This window comes from Dendropsophus ebraccatus, chromosome 1, assembly GCF_027789765.1.
Source record: "Dendropsophus ebraccatus isolate aDenEbr1 chromosome 1, aDenEbr1.pat, whole genome shotgun sequence".
Taxonomy (NCBI): Eukaryota; Metazoa; Chordata; class Amphibia; order Anura; family Hylidae; genus Dendropsophus; species Dendropsophus ebraccatus.
This window is the reverse complement of record NC_091454.1, coordinates 32102324-32126770: the sequence shown is the minus strand read 5'-3', so window position 1 is coordinate 32126770 and position 24447 is coordinate 32102324. Positions and strand designations below refer to the sequence as shown.

General features: G+C 42.7%; 1 protein-coding gene across 3 annotated transcripts in view; it reads right to left on the bottom strand.

The window, feature by feature from the left end:
* Positions 1 to 5209: 5209 nt before the first annotated feature.
* Positions 5210 to 24447, bottom strand: part of FCHSD1 (FCH and double SH3 domains 1) — a 71637-nt gene continuing 52399 nt past the window's right edge. For 2 of the 3 annotated variants that reach the window (XM_069969198.1, XM_069969200.1), the window contains exons 11-20: positions 23364 to 23483; positions 20311 to 20415; positions 15942 to 16103; positions 12482 to 12610; positions 12087 to 12170; positions 10171 to 10330; positions 9135 to 9340; positions 7680 to 7764; positions 6398 to 6465; positions 5210 to 5622 (exon numbers count right to left, since the gene is read on the bottom strand). In XM_069969198.1, coding sequence (XP_069825299.1) covers positions 5563 to 5622; positions 6398 to 6465; positions 7680 to 7764; positions 9135 to 9340; positions 10171 to 10330; positions 12087 to 12170; positions 12482 to 12610; positions 15942 to 16103; positions 20311 to 20415; positions 23364 to 23483 — 1179 coding nt within the window. In that variant the 3' untranslated portion in view covers positions 5210 to 5562. The remainder of the gene's footprint in view (positions 5623 to 6397; positions 6466 to 7679; positions 7765 to 9134; positions 9341 to 10170; positions 10331 to 12086; positions 12171 to 12481; positions 12611 to 15941; positions 16104 to 20310; positions 20416 to 23363; positions 23484 to 24447) is intronic. The other variant, XM_069969199.1, reaches the window with a different exon arrangement.

The following is a 24447-nucleotide window of genomic DNA, read 5'->3' as shown; positions in this document are numbered from 1 at the left end:
TACAATTCTAGATGCTTGTAGCTGCCCATAGGGAAAGTAAGAAATCGCACTAATTTTCTATTGTTGAATAAAATGTATCGGACTTTGTTCACATCTGCGTTAGAAGTTCTGGTAGAAGTCTCCATTGCAGATTCCAGCAAGAATCCCAGACATAACAGGAATGCTGGCATATGCCGTATTATATTGTGTAGTATAACACCGGGCACCAAGCTGATGGACCCCATTATAACCAGTTGGATCCATCTGGCGTCACTGCTGTCTGGCATGTAGCAGATCCGGCACCCGTCCCATTGTCGTCCTGTTCTTATGATTGTGCAGAACAATGGAAATCTTGATGGAGACGTGAACAAGGACTAAGCTATATTTTTTAAGTGCGAGTAAGAGAGAGGAAAACAGATTATAAACCCCATAGGTGAGAGGGACTGATGTGACTGCGGATCTTTGTATAGTAATGTATGTTTGAGAATACAGTACTGCAAACGGATGTTGGTTGACCTCAGGGAGATCAACCAGAACACCGCAGAGACACCATCACGTGTCTCAATGTCAGTGTATTCTAGAACATTGCCCCCTGGGAAGTTTAATATGCAAAAGAACACGGCAGAGACACCATCAAGTGTCTCGACGTCAGTGAACTAGCCAGACCTTCCTCCGGGAAGGAACAACCAAGCCAAGGAATGTCTCTAATCAAGGAAACCACCCAAGAAAGGTATCCATCCACAGACAGCTGTTTCAGGGTATTTGCCCCTCATCAGTGTGGAGTAGGAATCTGGCTAGTGGGAGCAATGACTAGTAACTGCATGCAAAAGGACTCTGGTTGACCTCAGGGAGATCAACCAAAACACCGCAGAGACACCATCACGTATCTCGACGTCAGTGTATTTTAGAACATTGCCCCCTGGGAAGTCAAATATGCAAAAGAACACTGCAGACATGTGATGGTCTCCAGCATCTTCCTTCCCTTTTCCACCCATAGGCTCCCAAACTGTAGTAAAGTGACCTCCATTACACTGACATACAGGATGCTGGGTGACCTCCATTACACTGACATACAGGATGCTTGGAAAGATGGGTGACCTCCACTACACTGACATACAGGATGCTGGGAAAGTACCTGACTCCCCCTACACATAATACCCCACCTGGTCGTCATCTCAACAGACACACACACTAACAATGCACGCCCTGGCCGCGATTCCCCCCCCCCCCACACACACACATACACACTACACGGTGGCCACCATCCCCCTGGTTACAATACTCGGCCGCCATCTCCCCCATTCCCCTGGTTACAATACTCGTCCGCCATCTCCCCAATTCCCCCTGTTACAATACTTACCCGCCATCTAAGCTTGAACTGCCAGGGTGACAAGAGGCAGAAGCAGGAAAGAGGCGCCGCAGGAGCGTGACCTCTGTGCCTGGTGACGTAACTTGGGAACAGTGTCCCCAGCGTGCGGTACGTTGTGCCAGCTGGTGCACACATCAGAAGTCCAGGGGCCTCAGGGAGGGAGGAGATTGGGAAGGGGGCGGTTAATGCGGTGCCGGAGGCGCAGTTTGTGATGAGTCCGGGGGGGTCGGGCGCCCCCTAGCTGTCAGTGCCCCGTGCGGTTGCCCGGCCCACCTGGTCCTATAAACGGCCCTGCCCATTTTAATGTGGTGTTGATGATAAGGGGTGACCAAAGAAGCATGATTTTAAAGTGAATGTACCACTAGGTACATGGCTTTGTGTTTTTTACATGAATGCCCTTCCCTCTGTGACACGGCTCCATTACAATCAATAGAGCCGCATCACAGAGGGGAGGGGACATCGTCACACTGGGGGCCGTTGGGACCGCCCTCAGGGCTTCATGCCGAGCCGGTGCTTGGGCATAGACCGATGCCGGGCGCGGGAACCAGGCGGTGGTTAAAAAAAAAAAAGGACTGTGCCGATCTGCTCATGTAAAAAAAAAACACAGAGTGGTGTACTAGTGGTACATTCTCTAAAATGCTTCTCACAGTTGGCATGAAGCAGCTCTGTTACTATGTTATGTCAGATATAATAAAACACAAAAAGCATCTGTCATTTGAAACCAGAACTTTATTAAGAAATAAATATTTGTATGCAAAATTATGTTTTTTTGTGCAACAAAGCAATAAAACATTTACAGGTAACAAACAGCACAGTAACCTCTCAAAACTGCTGACAAGCCTAAAGAGCTCTACAGAGAATAGGGAATATTAGTACTATGACATCTTGTGTTCTGGTCATGAAACTGCATGACTGAGGAAAATTCCAGGGAAACCTGGAATTGTAGTTTTGCAACAGCTGAAGGGCCGCAGGTTCCTATGCCTGCTTTAAAAAAATCTAAAATTCACAGGACATGACAACTATCAGAGGATTGCAGGATATTCCCCAAAGACAACTTTGGTTCCACTTCATGGCAACAGTTTCCAGTCCTATCCCTTTAAATTTTAAAAGTATGGTGACACTATATAATAACAACCTCTTATGGTGCGTTTACACAGGCAGATTTATCTGACAGATTTTTTAAGCCAAAGCCAGGCACAGACCATAAACAGGGAACAGGTCATAGAGAAAAGACTGAGATTTCTCCTTTTCAAATCCATTCCTAGTTTTGGCTTCCAAAATCTGTCAGATAAATCTGCCTGTGTAAACGCACCATTACAGTGGTTTACAAGGTGGAGTAATGCTGCGTTTACACGGAATGATTATCGTGCGAATTCACATGATAACGGTCGAATTCAAATGATAATCGTACGTGTAAACGCAGCGAACGATCAAACGACGAACAAGAAATCGTTCAATTTGATCTTTCAACATGTTCTCAAATCGTCGTTGATTGGTAGCAAAAAATTCACAGATCGTTCTGTGTAAACGGTCATCGCGAAAGTCCGGCCGCCCGCAGCCTGGCCCCCCGCTCATCCGCAGCCCGGCCACGCATCCTACAGCCCCCTGCGCTGGCTCGATAACCACCCCCGCGGGCCGATCAGCACCCCCGCCGCCCCGGCCACGTGCATACCTTACCTGCTCGGCGTAGCGGGTGTTCGAAATTCCCAGCTCCCCTCCTTAGTGCATTGATTGGCTGAAGAGGGGAGCCGGGAATTTCAAACAGCTCCTCTTCAGCCAATCAGTGCTGAAGAGGAGCGCTGATTGGCTGAAGAGGAGCTGTTTGAAATTCTCGGCTCCCCTCTTCAGCCAATCAATGCACTGAAGAGGGGAGGCGGGAATTTCGAACACCCGCTACGCCGAGCAGGTAAGGTATGCAAGTTGCCGGGGCGGCGGGGGCTATCGGAGCGGCGAAGTGGCGATCGAGCCGGCGAGGGGGCTGTAGGAATGTAGGCCGGGCTACGGATGAGCAGGGGTCGGGCTGCGGGCGATCTTAAAACGATCGCAAAATGATTTTTCCGTACGATATATCGTACCGTCATCAGTTATCATCAGTTTCTTTCACTGAGCATGTGCAGAAGAGGAGGGAAACCAGGAAACTGATATACAAACAGACTGAAGATCATTTTTTTAAAGCCAAAATGCAAACAAACTACGAAATAAAAATTATTATTTTTCAATCAGTTTGCTCATATCTGTTCATTTAATATGGAGGGATCTATTCATAAATGAGACAAACGCAGATGTGAACCTAGACTTACTATGTATTCCCAGCACAGCTTACAGACGCATAAGGTTCTAACACCATGAAGTATGCATATTATTACTAACAAACAAATACTCACATACATACTTCCTGAACTCCATAGGGCCACACTTAAGGTATCTGTTTAAAGGAGGAAAACTGATGCAGTTGTATGCCATCCTTTAGCATTAGTTTTCCACTGACTTACATTTAAAAAAAAAAAAATTTGATAAAAATTAATCCTTTTAAAAAAAAAATTAGCATACACAAAGATGTGGTTGACCACATTTTTTTGTACGTTAAATATAAAAGTTCTAAAACCGATACAATGAAATGGATGGCGAAATGCAGTGTGACCCTAGTCTAAGTAGCGGTATAACATCGGTATAACAACAGTCATATACGATTTACGATTTATATATAAAAGTAATCTACATGAAAAGTTGAATCTATCCATTTGATACTCCATCATTTTCTGTTCCCATTGCTTTAACTTTAAGTATCTATACATTGCATTACTTAAAGGGGTATTCCCATCTACTGTAGGTTCTTATGGCATACCCACAGTATATGCCATAATTGTCCCCTCCTGTGAATACACCATAAATGTTCCAGACAGGAATACCCCTTTAGGGTGCCTTCACACATGCACGGCAGCACTGATTGGCTGATGAGGAGCGAGGGGAGCCGGCAGCTTGACACAGCCGCAGCGCCAAGCAGGTAAACCAGGCTGCGGACGGCCGTTGGTTAAAGGGGCCGAGTCGCATATTTGCAGCGGAATCGATTTTCCGCTGCAGGTATCGGACCCCATAGGCCTTCATTATACCAGGATCCGCAGTGAATTTTGCTGCAAACTTGCAGCATGAAATCCGCTGCGGAACCAGTACATGTGAAGGCACCCTTAAAGGCGTTATTCAGGATTAGTTGCTTTCTTCCAAAAACAGCAATACCCCTGTCCTCAGGCAGTGTGTGATATTTCACTTTAGCTCTGTTCATTGGAACCGAGCTGAAGAACCCCACCCAAACTAAAGAAAGGAGAGGTGCTGTTTCTAGAAGCCTAGATTAACCCTTTAACTAAGACTGGTATTATAGCCTAGACCAGGGATGGGTAACCTTCAGCTGTTGCAGACTCACAATTCCCTTCATATTTGTCTAGGAATAATGGGAATTGTAGTTTTACACCAGCTGGAGGGTCCCAGGTTCCCCATTCCAGGCTTAGAGCTACATTTACAGTTCTGCCGATCTCTGCTTGTTAAAAGACAAAACTATAATAGTTACATTGCAGTTTATAATACCGTGGAAGTTAGTTTGTCCAACATCAGATAATATGTAGTTCACTGTGTCAAAAAAACACTTACCTGAATGCAAATGACCAAAACAAGCTCTATATAGACACTGAGCCCCCACGGATGTTTGGGAGATTTCAGCTATGAAGCCTGTAGGCTTGTGAATACAGCTCAAGATTATAAGACAGGCTGTGACATCTTCCTGTATTATAAAAATTTCTCCATTTTCCATGAAGAAATGGATGACAGTCAGCTCATACCAATAAACACAAGCAATAGAAAACCAGCATCAAGAATTATTGCTGTCCCAGGAAGCAGCTTTATTTTGCTATATTTCTGTCTTTTCACAAAGCCCTTAAAAGACAATATATTTTATATTAATATCTGTAATACAATCCCTTACAATATAGTAAAAGTGCAAAGATTGCATAATAAAAAAAGTTCTTTACAGCAATCCATTAAATATCAGGTAGGGCCACGTCTCGTGGAATACTGTCTGCTATAGGTAAATGGCGGTCTCTTTGGTACATGAGAAAGTTCCTTCCGGAAAACTGTAAATAGTTCAATATGACGGCATAACTGCAGCATCTTGTGAATAAGAACTGTGTGACTGTCCAGCAGGGGTTAATAAAACATGCAGAAGATCAGTGATCAGACGACGTACTCTCGGTTCCTTTTGTCGGAGGTGGAGGTGCTGCCCGCATCTGCAGTGACAAAGAGGTTAGGACATTTTGGAGGGTAGGACCATCTATCCAGCCAGGTACATATGACATATGCTGAGGACATCCATAAAGGACTAAGGTGAGAAATCCCACTAAACACAGTCCACTCATTGGGAACACTGGGAATAGCTCGCTTTCCCTGCACCTTCTGTTATTACTATTATTTTACTTCAAAACTTTACTGAGTTTACTCAGTTTTAATACCGCAATTTCTTAAATCTACAGGGGAAAAAATAGGTGAGAGTATTGGATTGGATTCTTCCAGAGTTTGTTCCCCCTTGAATAAAATAGTTTTTCAAAGTCTAGGACCATTTCCTGGTACTATACTCACACAGAATAGCCTGAGCTGCAGTACCAAAGACAACCACTACTAAGTTTATGGCGCTGTGCTGGGTATGTGGATCTGATTGGAGTAGTGCAGCCTCATAAATCAGCTGTGGTGGTAACAGGGACACCTACTAATTTGATGAGGATAACTTCATTAATATCATAGGCCCTGAACAGGAATCTGTCACATTAAAAATGCAGTACAATTAGCAGGCAGCATGTTACAGAGCAGGAGGAGATGAGCAGACTGTGATTCTACCTGTAACCTAATGTTGCAAATTAAAATTCTAGCTCACTGAAATAAAGGAATTGTATGATATCTTCAGATTCAAGTACTCCTAATGGTCACAGTAGCAAATAGTGACCGCTGCTATAATAGAAGGAGGAGGGGAGGAATATTGTGTGTGTATCGGTTTCTCATGACACTTACCGGTCTCAGGCGCGTTGCGGCAAAGTCTGGAGAGCTGTGAGCGCTGCCTGAGCCATTCTGCCTGGAGTCTGGAAAATAAACAGATTAAATCCCATTGTGTACTGCAACTCTGCCAGAAATACACTATATACAGGCTGCAAACTCTCCATCTATCCGCCAGGAAAATCTTCCATCTAAACCAGAGTCTCTCAGCTTATCTCAGTTACAAGTGTCTGCAAGGAATAGCCATATCCCTGTCCGCCAAAGGCGAGGATAACAATTCTAGGTGAAATGTTTCTCACTGTGACCCAACCTATTGCTTGGATTGGAACTATTGCTTCTGCACCGTGACTAGAGATGAGCGAACCTGGAGCATGCTCGAGTCGATCCGAACCCGAACTTTCGGCATTTGATTAGCGGTGGCTGCTGAAGTTGGATAAAGCCCTAAGGCTATGTGGAAAACATGGATATAGTCATTGGCTGTATCCATGTTTCCCAGACAACCTTAGAGCTTTATCCAAGTTCAGCAGCCCCAGCTAATCAAATGCCGGACGTTCGGGTTCGGATCGACTCGAACCCGAACCCGGTTCGCTCATCTCTAACCGTGACCTAATGTCCTACTGTTATGTGTCCCACAAAGCATAATAGGCTCTGTACACCTGCAGTTTGTACCGTCCTATAAAATGTGGCACACTTCTCTTCAGATACTAAGGACCCTATTACACGAGGTGATTATCTGCTCACTCAGGCTGATTCGGCAATGTTCATGCGAGTAGCCGATCGTCAACTGATCGTTGACCGCTTTAAAAAATCATCATCACTGTGTGTAATAGGAGAGGCGCGGTTTACATAAGTAAATAACAAACATGTATACTTACCTGTTCACACTCCCCGGTGTCCTCCTGGCTTTTTCCAGCTGACTGGAGCCGCTGATGAAGCTTCTACACCCGTCTCTGAAGTGACAGCTGCTCAGCTAATCACTGTCCATGGCGTTGTCCAGTCTGGATCAGTGATTGGCTGGGCGGCTGTCACATCAGAGACGGGTGTAGAAGCTTCTGCAGCTGCTCCTGTCAGCTGGGAAAAGCTAGAAGGACACTGAGGAGCATGGATAGGTAAGTAAAAAGCTTTGTTTTCTAGATACAGCAAAGGCTGCACAGACATCGCTAATAATATATAATATAAGATTATATATATATAATATATATAATATAATATATATGTATATAGCCCTTGCTGCAAAATAGTTGAGCCAGTTAGGGACTAATACGGCCCTAAGAGAGAAGCCATTATAAGCCATAAATACCTGCGTCGCTGGCTGAGAGTCTGTGGGTGGGCAGCGGAGAAGGGATGGGCCGTAAGAAGGGAGGAGGTGCCGGTGACGGGAGGTCCTGCAGTAACAGAAGCAACAGAATATGACCAGACTGGAGCAAGACAGAAGAGATATAATGTTACATAGGTGCAAACTCTAATCTTTTATAATATACCACTAGCTGTTTCACCTATAGGTCATTTATATATAGTTGGCTATGGTGACAGGAATTCTGGGGGACTGTATTGGGACCTCAGAATTCCACAATTGGTCACATATCTTCAAGAAAGCAAGAAGCCAAGCGCTGTATTCTTCTATCTCCAGCAGCTCCATAGACAATGAGTAGGACATTATGTGCTACACTCTGATGTGTCCCAAAACAAGACTCTGGTCACTCTCAAGATTGCAGTAGGTAGGAGATAAGTGTTTAAACGTGAAATACTCCTTTACAATCTAAGGTGTATAGGGCTCTCCCGAACCACCACCGACATGATCTGTCAGCGGTCCCTATACACTTTAGGGCTATGTTCACACTACGTAAGTTCCGTAGAAATCGGGCCATTGTTGACGATTTGCAACAACGGCCATGATTAAGATGGAACTGACGTAGTGCTGCAGTCTAAAGGAATCCTGGCCGGAGTGTAAACACATAGTATACGCTCCGGCTGGGATCCCTAGCGGCGCCGAAAGACATGTCAGTTTTCTGCGGCCGCTATTCATTGAATAGTGGCCGCAGAGAACCTGTCAGTTCCCACAGTGGAGAGTGCGGCTCGATGCGGGCACACAGGCATGCACCTGCTTCCAAATTCAGCAGTACCGCAGGGATGATCTTCTCTGACACCGGCTGTTCCATGTCATGTGTGTGTGTGTGCGTGTAAAAGGGCTTTTACATATGATAGGTGTCAGACGTGATGGAAAATCATTGCCTGATTAAGCCGCAGCAAAAGTTCTGTTGTTACGGCTTAAAATCCCCCCCATTGAGAACACAGGAACGATGGTCATGCTGAACATTCATGTGTATGGGGAGAATGCGCACTGGACTAGAGAGATAACCGACCGCCGGACAGTCATTTGGCCGTCAATTACTGAAGACGTATGGCCACCATAAATCATTTGGCTGCTTCACCTTAGTTCCCTGCGCGATGATGCTCCAAGCCATCTGTAATACAGCTCTATTCACTTGCACAGCAGGCAAGTAGGTGACAGCATCAATGTGCAATGAACAAGACTCTTAAGGTCATCCAAGCTAGCTCCAGGGGTCAGACCCGCACCCATCATATCCTAGCAATCTGCTATAATATTCTAAGGTAGGGATATCCATTGTTTACAATGATTGGATGACACAATGAGAGTAACGGGTACCATATAAACCTATAATATATGATTGAGACATCTAATCTTTGTAGAAAAAGTAAATAGCACACGTCATTAAATCTTCCACATACAGACCTCCTGAGAGTCAGGATCATCTCCCGTTAATTCTTCAACTACAAGTGAGGGAAAGACTCCAACCCGGCCATTGAACTCTCCTTTCCAAAATCCATCATCAACGCCACCTTCTTCCCTACGGATAATCTGGATAATGGCTCCTTCAGGAAACGTGAGCTCTTCTTCGCTCTGACCTTCGTAGTCGTAAAGAGCTCTAGCAAGAGACACTGCGGAGAGTAATGCCAAATGTAAGATAAAAGTATACAAAACCACTAACAGGAAAACTATGGCAAACGTTTAGACGTGCGAACCCTGAATATAAGGAATATAAACTAAAGCTTTGGCTGCTGAGATTTGTTTGTAACAACTGGAGGGCCACAGGGGCCCACCCTTACATTAGATGGTTGGCCGGCAATGTGGGCGCCCAAGGTACTGTGCATGAACAATTGATCTTGTTGATTGGCAATCATTTGCTTAAGTCTTTACACAACTTCAAATTAATCTTGCGGGCCATTAAACCTCCCTCCTTTATGATGTGGCTCCATTTTCTAAGAGGGGAGGGGGTTCCTCCTACTTGGGGGTGGGCTGGCCTGCCTCCAGTTCCTCAGGCCGGGCCGGTGCTCGGAAATAAACCATCCGTGGTTGAAAAAAAGGACGGCGGCACCGGCATCCCCGCGCCAGCACTGGTCTTTTCATGGTAAAACCAGAAAAGCAATGTACCAGCTGGTACATTCACTTTAACTTACCTGCTCCCAAACTGACAGATTACAATAATTTTTCAGTATGAAATTAATAGAACGCCAATTAAAAGTGAAATCCAACATATGATCACAATCTATGTCCCTGCACACCGTGACAATACAACCAGTCATCCTGCTGCCGATTTTACAAAAATGTCTGCCGCAACTCAGACTAAAAGTCACGCAATTTATGTAATTTAACAAACATAAAATCTGAACTGTGGCTACAGCAAAACACGTCCACTTTTATAGATCTGCCTGTGTAAACATATATTAAAGAATTAAAGTAACATATATAATAAATCATTTCCACCTACCTGTGGAATCAGAGCGATCCAGCTCCAGAATTCCAGAGAGGGACTGTGCTCCAGAAAGGCCTTCGATCTGACCAGCACTGAGAGATCCCACAACCCTCTGGTTAATGTAAGTGATGTACTTTTCTGGGACGTAACCCACTTGTCCATTTTTGTTCCGAGCCTTAAGTGAAAATGGAGAAAGGTACAGACTGTTACCCTGAGAGCCTATTAGGAGATAAATGAATTTGATTTCCATTTGCGCAGAGACTGGACTCTTTGTACTCGTCTACTCACTGGAGCTCACATTAATAATTGTGCTTTCAGAACAACGTGTGCCATTCAGTATGTCCTATGACCGTCACCATAGAAAATATACTCTATGATTATTCGCAGACCTCTCCTTCCTATTATTTTTGTCTGTGAGTGTATATATATATATATATATATATATATATATATATATATATATATATATATATATATATATATATATATATATATATTCACCCACAGTGCCCTGCCAGACACAGTATACCCACTATGTGTGCTGAGGCATATTACTGCATAAGCCAGAAGTGATTGATCAATAACACTAGCCAATTGGTTCAGCCAAGAAAACCTGTCAGCAGCAGATTTTACTAGATGTAAGTGCGAAAAGTGGGCACAGTCCACTGGCAGTCGTAGGTGGGTGCCAAACTTTTTCTTAGCAGTGCAGTTTATAGACAACAGCACGGTCACAGAGCCTGTGGTTCTGCAAATGCTGTGGATCTTAACATGAACTTGAATTTGCCAAGTGCTGACACCAGTACTGCCCAAACGAGTGTATATATATATATATATATATATATATATATATATATATATATATACGTATAGAAACTGCAATAACTGCAAGTCCTTCAGCAGAACTGCTTACTGTACAAGCAGGATGGATCAAACAATAATCGCAATTTTATCTATACAGCAAATATAGCAATTCAAAAGATTGCATTGCTATAATCTTTTTCATTTGCATTGCAGCCCTGGCAGCGTGTACCTGTATATGTGTATACCTAACGTCTTGCAGACCAACTTGAAATGCATGTAGAGAAAAGGGTCACCTCCATCTTAATCTTGCACTACACCTCTCTTTCCAGGTTGATTTTAAGCATAGCCTGACGTTACTTGCCCCAAATTCATTTGGCAGCGTAGCTTTCTATTATATATATGTAATTGAATGTATAGATATGTATGTAATTATATGTACGACTCTAGTTAGATCTCACAAGCCCTGGATTCATTTCGGAGGCCTATAGTGTAGGGTCCCTACTCATGAGGTCCCCGTACCATGGGGGCCTCCATTTACAAAAGCAGTACAGGCGATTTTAAGAAACTTTGTAATTGGGTTTATTAGGCAAATATGCCATTATCTGCATTCCAAAAGACTTTCCCCAGGTCCCCCCCTCCCCTCCTCTCTCTCATTCACTGCTCATTATCAGGATATCCCGTCTTGTTTACATTAGACATTCCCTGTCTAAGAGGAATTCAGAGGTCAAAGAGGTCAGTGCTGACTGTCAGAGGAGATAGCCCAGTGATGTAGCTGTAAATTAACTCTTTGTTGTCCTGTATTGGTGCCTCATCTCCTTCCACCCCTCCCCTCTCCTTGAGAGAACCATGAAGACAGGGGGGAGAGAGCTTCAAACTGCTTTTTCATCATAAAAATGCATTTTTCGGCTAATAAACTTAATTAACTCAAGTTTCTTAAAATCACCTGTACTATTGATTTCTGCAAAATAAATTTAAACGACTGTGACACTTTAAAGAAAACATATGCAAACCCAGGAGCAGTATGCATTTCTTTTAAGATTACCATGTCTTCTTAGTATGAATGATGCCCGTTACTGTTAATAAGTTAAAGATTTGTGAGCTCTGAAATTGACAGATAGATCCGGACTAACCTTCACCCACTCCTCCACATCTCCATCCTCAATGACCTCCAGCCTTTCACCTTGAGTGATGGACAGTTCATCAGCCTGGGAGGCCTATAAGAGCAGGAGGTTAAACACTAAAGTCAGGTTAGCTATGAAATAAATAATAATAATAATTATATATATATATATTTAGTTTTGTAATGAGAAACAAGACAGACAGAAAACTAAAAAACTAATACTACAAGCCATTGAGGTAAAATACCTGTAGCCACATCTAAACACGTGGTCTTATAGCAATTGTTTTTCCCTTTATACAAACAAATACTAAAACTATAATGCAATATGAAATCTATCGACAAAGAAGGTTTCAGCACCAGTATTAAAAGTGTTAATAGACTGGAATGTTCATTATATAAGCCCACCTTATAGTTATACAGCACGTGACAAGGTGTCGGATAGGAGCGATTGCCGCTCAGGCTAAGAGGGGATTCTTCAAATATTTCACCGCCATCATCCATATCCTCAAACTCTGAGAAGTCAAAGTCTTCCATCTGGAAAATAGAAAAGATGTCAATAAAACATATAAATAAGTGCACAGTGGATGAGCGACGCTGCTATACACTAGATTCTCAGCATAGATTGAAGCTTAATAGTAATCATCTGAGTGGGAACCAAATCACTGGGAAACTTTACACATGTAAACTATACAGATCCCTGTCCACTTTCTGCTACAGTACATTACTCAAAGACATGGCCCCCAAGACTCGCATTCAAAGAAAATTACAGCATTCATTTTTTGCCTTGTGTCTACTCTTCTTTCCTTCTCCAGCCTGTGAGAGCTGCCCTCCAAGGCTTCTCTACTTCCTGTCCTCCTGTGAGATTATGTACAACGTCTTCCCTGCTGCTATATGTAATAATGAGAGAAAAGAAAGTCCATCTTATGGACTTACCTTTCTCGGACTAGTAGCTTAATGGTAAAGTTTGCATTCAGAAAATAAAATCAACAAGAAAAAAAAAATCAATGCAAAAGTGTCCATAGGCTTTAAGGGATTGTGGATAATGAATATCCTCATAGTGGATGAGGATAATCTCTGTCTCTAAAACGTGACAGAATGTGTTGACACTGTAAAGGGGAATCACCTACTTGGACCCCCCAGCTCTGCTTTTCATTTAAAGGGATCATTTATTTTACAGAGCGCTGAAGGAACCGCCTCCTTGATGACAATTCCTGTCACTATGTCCTATTAGGATATATGGACATCATAGAAGTGAGACCCCTCATTCCATTCTGGTGGACTTGTGCTATCCTTGTGTTATATGTAGTACTACATTTTCCTTGCAGAGACCAGTGCAGTGGAAACGCCTGGCTGGCGGGAGGTTTCACCGACATAATCTGATGTGTGGTGGTAATAGGATCAATGTAATTTACAGATTTTCAATAAAAAGGGGCATTAAAGCGTCAGCATATAAGATATAACATAATACAGCAAATAAGATATGACATATATATATACATATATATATATATATATATATATATATATATATATATAAACACACACACACCTATTTGCCGCTTCATAGTGCCCTCTTTTATGTATAATAGGTGTAGCCCCAGTATATATTTCTGTTTTTTCAAGGCCTCTGCTTGCTGTCTTTTATTAAGTACCTTTAAGAAACTGATAAAAATCTGTCCTGGTCATGTGACTGACTCATTACAATAAAATCATCAGAGTTCTGCACTATAACGATCCATGCACCTGTGCATCCACATCACATGACCAGAACAGGCTTTTAAGTTTTATAAGTAAACAATGAAAGAAATCAATAGTGCAGGCGATTTTAAGAAATTTTGTAATTGGGTTTATTGCAAATATGCCATAATTTTACATCAGTCGAGCCCTGTCTGTTCTATGGAGAGGGGAGGAGGGAGATTAGTCGCCAGCAGAGAACAAAGGATTACACAGCGGGACCTGAGTGAAAGCAGTATTCAGAGGTCAGAGAGGTCAGTGCTGACTTCAGAGGAGATAGCCCAGTGATGTAGCTGTAAATTAACTCTTTGTTGTCCTGATTTGGTGCCTCATCTCCCTCCACCCCTCCCCTCTCCATAACCAACCATATGGCCCACTTCATACAACATAAACTCCGGATTTCAATATTTATGAGGGCCATCCAGGACTGTTGCAGTTTTGTTGCTATGAAGTATTCTGCAGAGAGGACACTCTAATGAGAAAATTAATAAAGATCAGCTTTAATGCTAAATAGTGAAGGGCATTATACTTCTGGCTAGGCGATCGCCATGGAGACAGAGTTATATAAAGAACATTTTATGGGATTTCATTTTCTAATTAGTCAACAAAAGGGCATCAAAGAATTAGAAGCCTGAGATTCAATGGTATATTTAACTCTGAGAGACAAAGGGGAGCAGGGATAGGAAATCTCCCATGTGGGGAGGACATTCACTGGCTGATGGCGACATCATGTGGTCACTTCCAGTACTGCATTTAAAAAGATATATTAAATGGGGACAGTAAAGTAGGAACCAAAGACAAGTCAATATCACATATATGAAATGTAATGTATAGATTAGAATATGACCTTTAAATCAGTATTCCCTGTTCCAGCTGTAGCAGGACTATAACTACCAGCATGCCTGTGCATAGTAGGAGCTATAGTTTTTCTACAGCTGAAAAGCAACATATTGGGGAATATTGCTTCAAATGGTGAATTGAAAGCAACAGAACTCTCACTAGTCTCTAATCAACAATCAGAAAAAGAAAGATCTGCTTATCTTCTCTATTACGAACAGCGCCACTCTTGTCCCCAGGCTATATCTGGTAATGCAGCTCAGCCTCATTTACTTAAAGTGACACTGTCACACCCTTTTTGCATTATTCTCTACACAGGTGTAATGGGTAATTTTTTTATTTTTTTTTTTGGGGGGGGGGGGGGGGGGGGTAAGTTTTCATACCTTATTTTATATCGTACGTCATAGTGCTTGTTCAAGTAAGATACAGGTCAAAAGTTTTCATCAGTCTGGGTCCAAGTGTTTAGACCCGTACTGATTGTGAATGTAAGTCTACGGAGTCCGACTGATATCACATGACACAGAGCAGGGAACGGACACACTGCAGGATGGAGGCGGTTTGACATTCTAATTCTCCCCCCGATTCTTTGTATTGGCTGCTTAGGTTTCCACGTGGTGGTGGTACCCTAGTCTAACGCCAAGTCCTCAAAAGCTATGGCCATTTTTGTGGTGTGTACTTTGGGATATATATATATATATATATATATATATATATATATATATATATATATATATATATATATATAGTTGTGACTAGAGATGAAGGGATCAGTTTGTAAGAAATTAAAATCATTCTGAATCTATAAAAAAATATTATTTTTTTTGGTGATTCACTTTATACAAATCTGTACAGGAACAGGGACACTTATCAATGACAGAAGTCCCTGCTCCTAGGATTACTCAGTAGTACTGGTGTTGCTGTCCAGTAAGTACAGCGACAATAGTTTTTTTTGTTCCCTACCCTGATAGGAACGGGTGCCATGGGAACTATGTACAGGAGCAGGGACTCCATTATAAGAACAGAGTCCCTGCTCCTGTACTGTAAGCTATGATGATATATGCAAAGCCACTTAGCTGGGCCATCATATGTAAGAGGTAATGCTGTATGCATTGTAGCTTATACTTTGGATATTTGCCCTGCACCACTGAATGTAACTGAGCAGTGAGGCATAAAATGTATAATTTGCTGCTTAAGAGACAGGAGTCCCTGTTTATTTTTTTTTTTTTTTTTTTATTTCTCCTGAAATTTATAAGAATATCCCAATGAAATTGACGTATGATTTCATAAAACTTACAGAGGGAGACAGCTCTCCATTAGACATACGGGCCTCGCTCATACGCCTCTCTTGTTCTAGTTCTTCATTAGCTTGTGTCATGGCGCCAGATAGCCAGGTATCTACATCTACCCCGACCTGGCGCAGCAGCTCCACACGAGCATCAGCTTTTACCTTGCTGACCTAGAATACAAAAACACTGATGCAGAAACAAAATCAAATAAATAAAACAAACAAACAACGCGGTGCAAAGATAAAGAAATGAAGACTGAATACTGAAGGAATACTAAGGTTTATATTCTAGTAAGAAACTATATCACTTCTCTTTCTCCACTCTACAAACATTTTTTATTGTTCTAAAGCATAAAAAACTTCAAGTGTACTAACAGTCTTCATATGAAATCTACTACCGTTTTGTGTATGCAGCTACTATGAAGACCTATGCATCTTTATGGTAACATTTATTTTGCAAACAGTGGCGTTTTATTCTCCCGTAGACTTCAATGGGAACGTTCTAATCGTCTCAAAAACACCATTGCTGTGTGTATGGCGTTTTTTTTCCCTGGGTTTTTTCTACCCTTTTGGTCCAGCAACTATGTCATGTGATGGTAAAGGGAAAGGAAGTTCAGCCATCTTGGTGCACACAAAAACGCCTAAACCACAAAAAAGATTAAGCACAGTTTAACCCCTTGATTTTTTCACCTAGCGACCATATGAGTCGTTATTTTTTGTGACACCAATTGTACTTTGCAAAGACAGCCTTTTCATCTTTACGTCTTTAATAGCTTAAAATTTTATAATTTCTTTTTTGGGTGTTATGTGACCAATATGTGGCGCAATTTTGTACGTTTTTTGCACTTACACAGATTACTGTGTGAGATCAGGAATAAATTTTTATCATGGGATGGAATTAATATATATATATATATATTGTAAGTATAGGAGACTTCTCTAAGACATACCATGATTGGTCATAGAGAGAGAGGAGCTGTGAGAGTGGACCTTTCTCCGTGTGATCTGCTGGTGGGAGTAATCTGTGAAGCTGAAGTGCTGCGGACAGAAGGGTCGGATTGTACAAAATTTATGCAGGATTGGTTATTGGAAAAGGTGTTGGTGGAGAAGTTATCTGGCCACTTTTCCATGGAAAGAGGTGGAGGTGGCGGGGAGGGTGGTGGGAAACGGCGAGGCCTTATGTGTTTCTCACCTAGTTATTTATTTATTCACCTACTTGTTTCTTGTTTTTTTTTGGCAGGTTATATATTTTCCTGATTAGGGGGTAAATGGTTAAGTTAGTGGTGTGGAACGTTAGGGGTATTAACGATAGATTAAAAAGGTTTGCAGTAACCAGAGAGATCTCCATGTTCCAGTTTGTTTACTGGAGACCCACCTTGATCCGGACCGTGTCAGTATATTAGCACGTAAATGGGTGGCATATCAGTACCATTCTACTTATTCTGTATACTCCAGAGGGGTGAGTGTGTTGGTGCACCAAAGTATTAAATTTAACCCAAAGGAGTTTAAAGTAGATCCAGGAGGTCGTTACGTATTCATTTACGCAGAGCTTGAAGGATATAATATAGTTCTTGCCTTTGCATAAATACCTCCCCCATTCACTGCGGATGTTTTGGTTCAATATTTCCAATTTGATGCAAAGTTTGAGAACTGTATGTTGAGTATAATGGGTGATCTAAATGCAGTGATGGACGAGAGGAGAGATTGGAGGAGAGATACGCCAAAGGTAGTGGACACGAGTAACTCACCGCTGCGTAAAATAGTGAATGAGTATGAATGGATTGATGTGTGGCGCCAGGAGTTTACAAGCTACAATTCTACACATAAAGTTCTTTCGAGAATCGACCTGGTCCTTGTAAATGAGGCAGCTCTTCTTAGAATTAAAAAAGTGGTGCATGAGGCTTGCAGTGTCTCAGACCACGTCCCGGTGAGGGTAGAATTAGAGTTAAATAATAAGGGCGGTGAGGTTAGTGAATTCAGATGTAACCAGCATTGGTTAAAGTTATTAACTACTCATGATTAGATTAAGAAGGAGATGCGGGAGTTTTTTTAATTTAATATCGGGACCCAGAAAGAGTGGCATAGCGCGGTCGAGGAGCTTAAAGGGGTAGTGCGGCGGTAAACAATTATTCACAGAATAACACACATTACAAAGTTATACAACTTTGTAATGTATGTTATGTCTGTGAATGGCCCCCTTTCCCGTGTCCCAGCCCCCCCCACCCGTGTAACCGGAAGTGTGGTGCTCTATACATACCTGTCACGTGTCGACTCGTCTCCGATCTTCAGTCAGCGATGTCGTCTTCGGCCGAATCCCTCCGTCCGTCCTGAGTGCCGGCCGCCCTCTGCCGCGTCATCGGCATCGGCATAACTGTGCTCAGCCAATCGCAGCTGAGCATCTGATGACGCTGAAGACATCGCAGACTGAAGATCAGAGACGAGTCGGCACGTGACAGGTATGTATAGCGCACCACACTTCCGGGTACACGGGTGGGGGGGGGTGGGACACGGGGAAGGGGGCCATTCACAGACATAACATACATTACAAAGTTGTATAACTTTGTAATGTGTGTTATTCTGTCAATAATTCTTTACCGCCGCACTACCCCTTTAAGGACTTTTTGCAGGAGAAGGCCCAAAATCAGTGCTTGTTTCGGGGGGCAGAGCAATATACACAAGGGGGAAGACCTGGTAAATATTTAGCCAACCTGATTAAGTGCAATAAGGGAAGAAGGCTGATATCGGAGATTAGGGACATAGATGGAACAATGGTTAAGAGATACAGGGAACATATTGAGGGTATTTAGGCAGTATTCTGTGACGACATACACGGCAAGGGAAGAAATTACGAGTCCGAAATGTATGGAGTATTTGGATGAAACGGAGTTGCCTGTGCTTGACCCCGAAAAGAGGGAGTGGTTGGAGCGACCGTTGGAGCTGGAGGAGGTTAACAGGTCGTGAAGGAAATGGCCAGCGGTAAATCACCAGGCCCAGATGGGCTTCCTGTGGAGGTGTATCGGTGGTATGGGGACGTACTCTTGAAACATCTATATGACATATAACGATTCGCTTGTGATGAAGGGTGTTTACCAGAAACGATGTATGACGCGAACATTGTCCTAATACCTAAAGGGACAAGGGTTTATAGGAGGGAGGACAACCCACGATAACATCATGAGGGTTCATGCTAATGTCCAAAGGGTCGGATCTGAGGGGGGCCACTCCATACAGTCACTTGATGCTGCTAAAGCGTTTGACAGTGTGGAGTGGCCCTATATGTTGGCTACGCTGCAGAGGTTTGGTTTTGGGGGGAGATTCATTGGCTGGTTAAAGATGATATACCACCACCCTAGGGCCAAGATTATTGTTAATGAAGAGGGCTCTGGGCCCTTCTAATTGCAGAGAGGGACCAGACAGGGTTGTCCTCTCTCCCCCCTGGTATTTGCATTAATTATGGAACCACTGGCTCGAAGGATAAATAGTAATAAAGGAATTGTTGGGTTTGGAGTAGGGGGGAGAGAGGACAAGATAGCTCTATACGCAGATGATGTGTTATTATTTCTGGGGGACACAAAAAACGGTTAAGAAATTGCGATGAACGAGGTGAAAAGGTTTGGGGACCATTCTGGTCTACTTATTAACTGGGAAAAGTCGGTGTTGTTACCAATTAGAGATAAACTGGCTGTAGACACTAGGCTCCGCGTGGAGGGGAGGGATGGAGCATGTAAATATTTGGGGATTTGGTTGTCGGTTGATCCTAGACGATTTGTAGAACTAAACATTGATCCTAGACTGAATAAAATGAGACAGCAAGTTTCCGTTTGGAATACTTCCTTCCTGGAATACTTCCTTCCTTCACTTCCTGGATAACATGGTGATGTCACGACCCGACTCCCAGAGCTGTGCGGGCTGTGGCTGCTGGAGAGGATGATGGCAGGGGGATGCTTAATGTCCCTCCAGTGCTCTGTGTCCCTCAGTGTCCTCCTGCCATCATCCTCTCCACCAGCCACAGCCCACACAGCTCTAGGAGTCGGGTCGAAACATCACCATTTTATCGAGGAAGTGAAGCCTTGATGCAGTAGTAAGTGCAGGTAAAAAAGCACTTTATAAGCATTTCCCGTAATAAGTGTTTATTGGTGATTTGTATAACTTTTGGGGGCAATACAATACTTTAATAAAAATTTTTACAGGACTTCTCCTTTAACAAAACAGACCCGCATGTGTCATCAGGTTGTGTGTGGTATTACAGCTGCAAAACCACAACCGAACTGAGGACAGGTGTGGTGCCATTTCTGAAAGAAGTTAAATTACAGTTAAACAGTTAAATTACATAAAGTTGCAAAAGTGAAATCACAAGCCCCTAGTAATCTGCACATACCTCAGCTTTCCGCACGCTTTCTTTCACTTCCTCCATTTTCTGGACAACACTGAGGACCTCCTCCTCAGAGGCCGTCTTCCGTCTTTCCTCTAGTCTTTGAAGGACCTAGATATTAGCAGGCTATGTGTTATTTTGGGCTGTCCTGTATAAAGGTTTCCTCATACTAGAAGTAGGTTTTATTATCCTTTCTATGATTGTTCAGAACACTTGGTGATCTGGCACATATCAGGTGCCACCGATGTCGGTATAAATAAATTCTGCTGTACCGGTCTATATTATAACAGATGAAACATAGCACCACATTTTAATAAACAGTATATACTGTATATATTAGATAGATAGATAGATAGATAGATATTAGGGGTGTTCTCTTTTTCGGAGAATGGGGCATTCTTTACTGATTCACCAATTCTCCTTGTGGCCCTCTGTGATGAACTCTATGGGGGCTACAGAAGAAGTGCAGTGATCTCTTATCCCATAGGATTCTGTTGAACATGTGACACAAGGTAAACTGTTTTCCACACAGGTGAGGAAGGGCGTATGGCAAAAAATACTAACAATGGGAATACTCCTTTAAACTTCTATGAACCGGCTACAGGTTCTCGCACACAACGCCAGTCAATTCCCAGGTACCGGTCCAGCATGAGTCACTGGGGGCAGATCCACTGGCCCCCAGTGTAACCATCTCCCCACCCCTCTGTGAAGCAGCTTCATTGATTCTAATGGAGCCACATCCCAGAGGGGAGGGGATATGGTTACACTGGGGGCTGGTGGGTCTGCTCCGTGCTCAGTGCTCCGTGGTGGGCCAGTGCTTGGGAATAGGCCAGTCCCTTCATATAAAAAATTTAAAGCAATTTACCTGATGGTACATTCACTTTAAAGCATCTACTCCGCAGCACTTTAGTGTACATACAGGACGGCATAGATTGCTATTACTAGTATTGATGCAATTTGTACGGAAATTTCCAGCTATTGTTGCCTTTGTACACAAATATATCGGAATAAAAAGAATGTGAGCTACACAGCGGGCACAGCAGACATCTGCCCTTTCTAAGCGCGGCCATACAAGCAGATCGCTTTTAACTCCAATCCTTTGTATTCCTACTGGAGGATTTTGTTTTCGGTTTCTCCTGGATACTGAAGTCTCCCATTGTGCCACCACGCTGGGATCGCTTTTTGTGCCTCAACTAAAATATTTATGCACTCTGCAATATATACATATATTTAGAAGAGGTAACAGCAAATTTGGCATCGGCTCAGTCCACCTGGGGCCGGCTTCCCGTGCCCTTGGACATCTGATCTGGAGTAACTTTGTGTGCAAGGTCAGAAAACCTCAGACACGGTAATGGGCGGGTGAGAGAAGCCGCGCAAAATCAATACCTGTCCTGAAACAGCATCCAGCGCCTAAGCCGAGCGAGGTAAAGAGGGAGAATAGGAATGAGGACAGACACAGGAAAATGTGTAAGATCAAAGAGGACTCTCACTAGTCACACACTATGGAAACTCCATAAATAGCAACTCCTGAACAAGCTTCTATTCTTGGAATCTCCCTATAAGTGACATTAATGGGGGTTTACATTACTTCGTATTTCACCAAAAATCCATTAGCAGAAAGCAGCCTCTTAGTAACCGGAGCCTACCCTGTCTGTAGTGGAGAAGACAAGGGCCAGTCTATGACTAAGACTCATCCAGCAGTGGTGGTGGGTACGCCACTGGACCCCATAGAACCTGCTATATCTGCCATATTTTTTGAGGATATCCTACAGCAGGTCAGACCACAGCTACCATTGTCGGTTTCCAAAATTGTGGGTGCAAGAGCGATTTTCATGAATATTCTTAATCACTGAATTCAGTTTTCATTTAGCCCCATTGCCACAGATGCATAAATCCAGCCTGCACCAATGTCGTCTGCCATTACAAAGGTTAGTGAGGTCACTGAATTCTGGAGTGGTGGCATAATAGGATGCCACAAGAAATTGGGGAGGGAGAGATTTCACAATCAGCCATGAGGGATATTATTTTAAAGCAGAAGCATTTAGGAACCGTAGCAACTTAGCCACAAAGCGAAGACAATGGACAATTACAGAGGAAATGTGCACCACCGGGAGCTTCAGGACATGGGTTTCCATAGCCAAGCTGCTGCATGCAAGCCATACATTACCAAGCACAATGGAAGTGCCTGATGGAGTGATGTTAAGCTGCTGCCACCGGACTCTGAAGCAGTGCAAACCTATGTTTTTGATGGATGGGTCATGGTTTTTGGAATGCCAGAAGAAAATCACCTGCCTGCACAGTGCCAGCTGTAAGGTTTGTAGGAGTTAGGGATAATACTATGGGGTTGTTTTAAAGGGGTCATGTTAGGCTATTTCATTCCAGCGAAAAGAAGTTATCCAGGGCTACACAAAATGGCCACTTTTCCCCCTCTCTTGTCTCCAGCTTGGGTGGGGTTTCAAACTCAGTTCTATTGAAGTAAATGGAGCTTAATTGCAAACCACACCTGAACTGGACACAAGAGTGGGGCAAAAGTGGCCATGTTTTTGTAGCGCTGGATAACCCCTTTAATAATTCAGCAGACTAAGTTCCACCATTGTGGCAACAGTTTGGGTTCGGCTCTTGTCTGTTGCGGCACGGCTGTACCCCAGTGTACAAAGCAAGGTCCATAAAGGCATCTAGTGTGGAAGAACAAGACTGACCCTGACCTTAGCCCCATCCAATACCTTGGGGATAAACTAGCATAGAGATATGGAACCAGGGCCTCTCCTTCAACATCAGGGTCTGACTTTACAAATTCACTTATGAATGAATGGGAAAAAAATCCCACAGACACCTCTAAAATTTTGTAGAAAGATTTAGTCTTTGGAAATCTGATGTAGTCTTCCCAAAAGATGTGAAATATGTAGTATTCCGTAAAGATCAGAAGCTGTTATAACTGCAAAGGGAAGACCCACTTCATATTACTGTATAGATAAGAGGTCATAGAAGCTCCGTATAGTGTTACTGAGTTCTACCAAGACTCGCTTTTAGGGTGCAACAATTTCCATTACTCTACTAACCCTTTCTCCATGCATCTTCAGTTTATAATCTCTGGCAGATCTGCTCGTCCATCTTCGCGCCTCCTTATCTAAGACATTCATTTCATCTGGTGCTTTAACAAGAGTTACTAGTTTTAGGATCTGGAACAATAATAAAATACATTTAAAAAAGGAAGAAAATATTGCATCAAAAAAATTCAATTTTCTCTATCTCCCACACATTTGTCATTTTATTTCCTTGGTGATCAGATATCAGTCTTTGTAGAAAGGAAAAAAAATGCTATATAAATATCAGTAAGACTAATTTAATACATTTTTATAAAATTATTGAAAGGGTAACTATAATCTTTAGCAAGCAGCAGGATTTTTCACAGCATATCCTGCCGCCCGCTAAAGATTATAGTTACCCATTTTTTGGATTGTCACAAACTGCATTCTACACTAAAACCACCAGGTGGCAGTGTCTTAATATAAAACTACATTGTCAGCAGACACGTGTATAGCAGAAGGCTATATAAAGGCTTGCAAAAGTATACTGCCTTGTTCGAGGATCACAATGAGATTCATCAATATTAGAAAGTGGGTTCAGATTAAATCACTTGAAATCTATAAGCTCTGACTGCATCATGTGCGAATTCACAAGGTAAAGCATAATACCAGCACTGCTGTGGTTTTTATATTTTTTTACTGCAACAAACCTATTAAAAATAGGGTTTTATATTAAAATCCCTCTAAAAAAAAAAAATAGTCACAGCACGCCATAGTGACATCACTGGGGTTGATCCATCACTGCAGATGGCAGCAACTAGTTAGCAGGAGTAAACGTAAATCCATAGAAAATATTTTTACATTTTGTGTAATTTTATTTTTCCTTGAAAAACTCTAAAGAACAAGTCTTTTTTTATGATCATAAAACCACAAGTAAAAGCCGCGGCCCTTGTTTTACATGCTGCTGCCCCTGCAGGTTTGTTCCTCTTAAAGCTTATAGGGGAAGTGGTAACGGTGAACTCTTTCTGTATCATCCTCAGTAATAGCATACAGCTAGAGGAAACTATAGTTACTATATACAGTGTAGTGTTGTAGGGATGATTGTATTGTATTATTT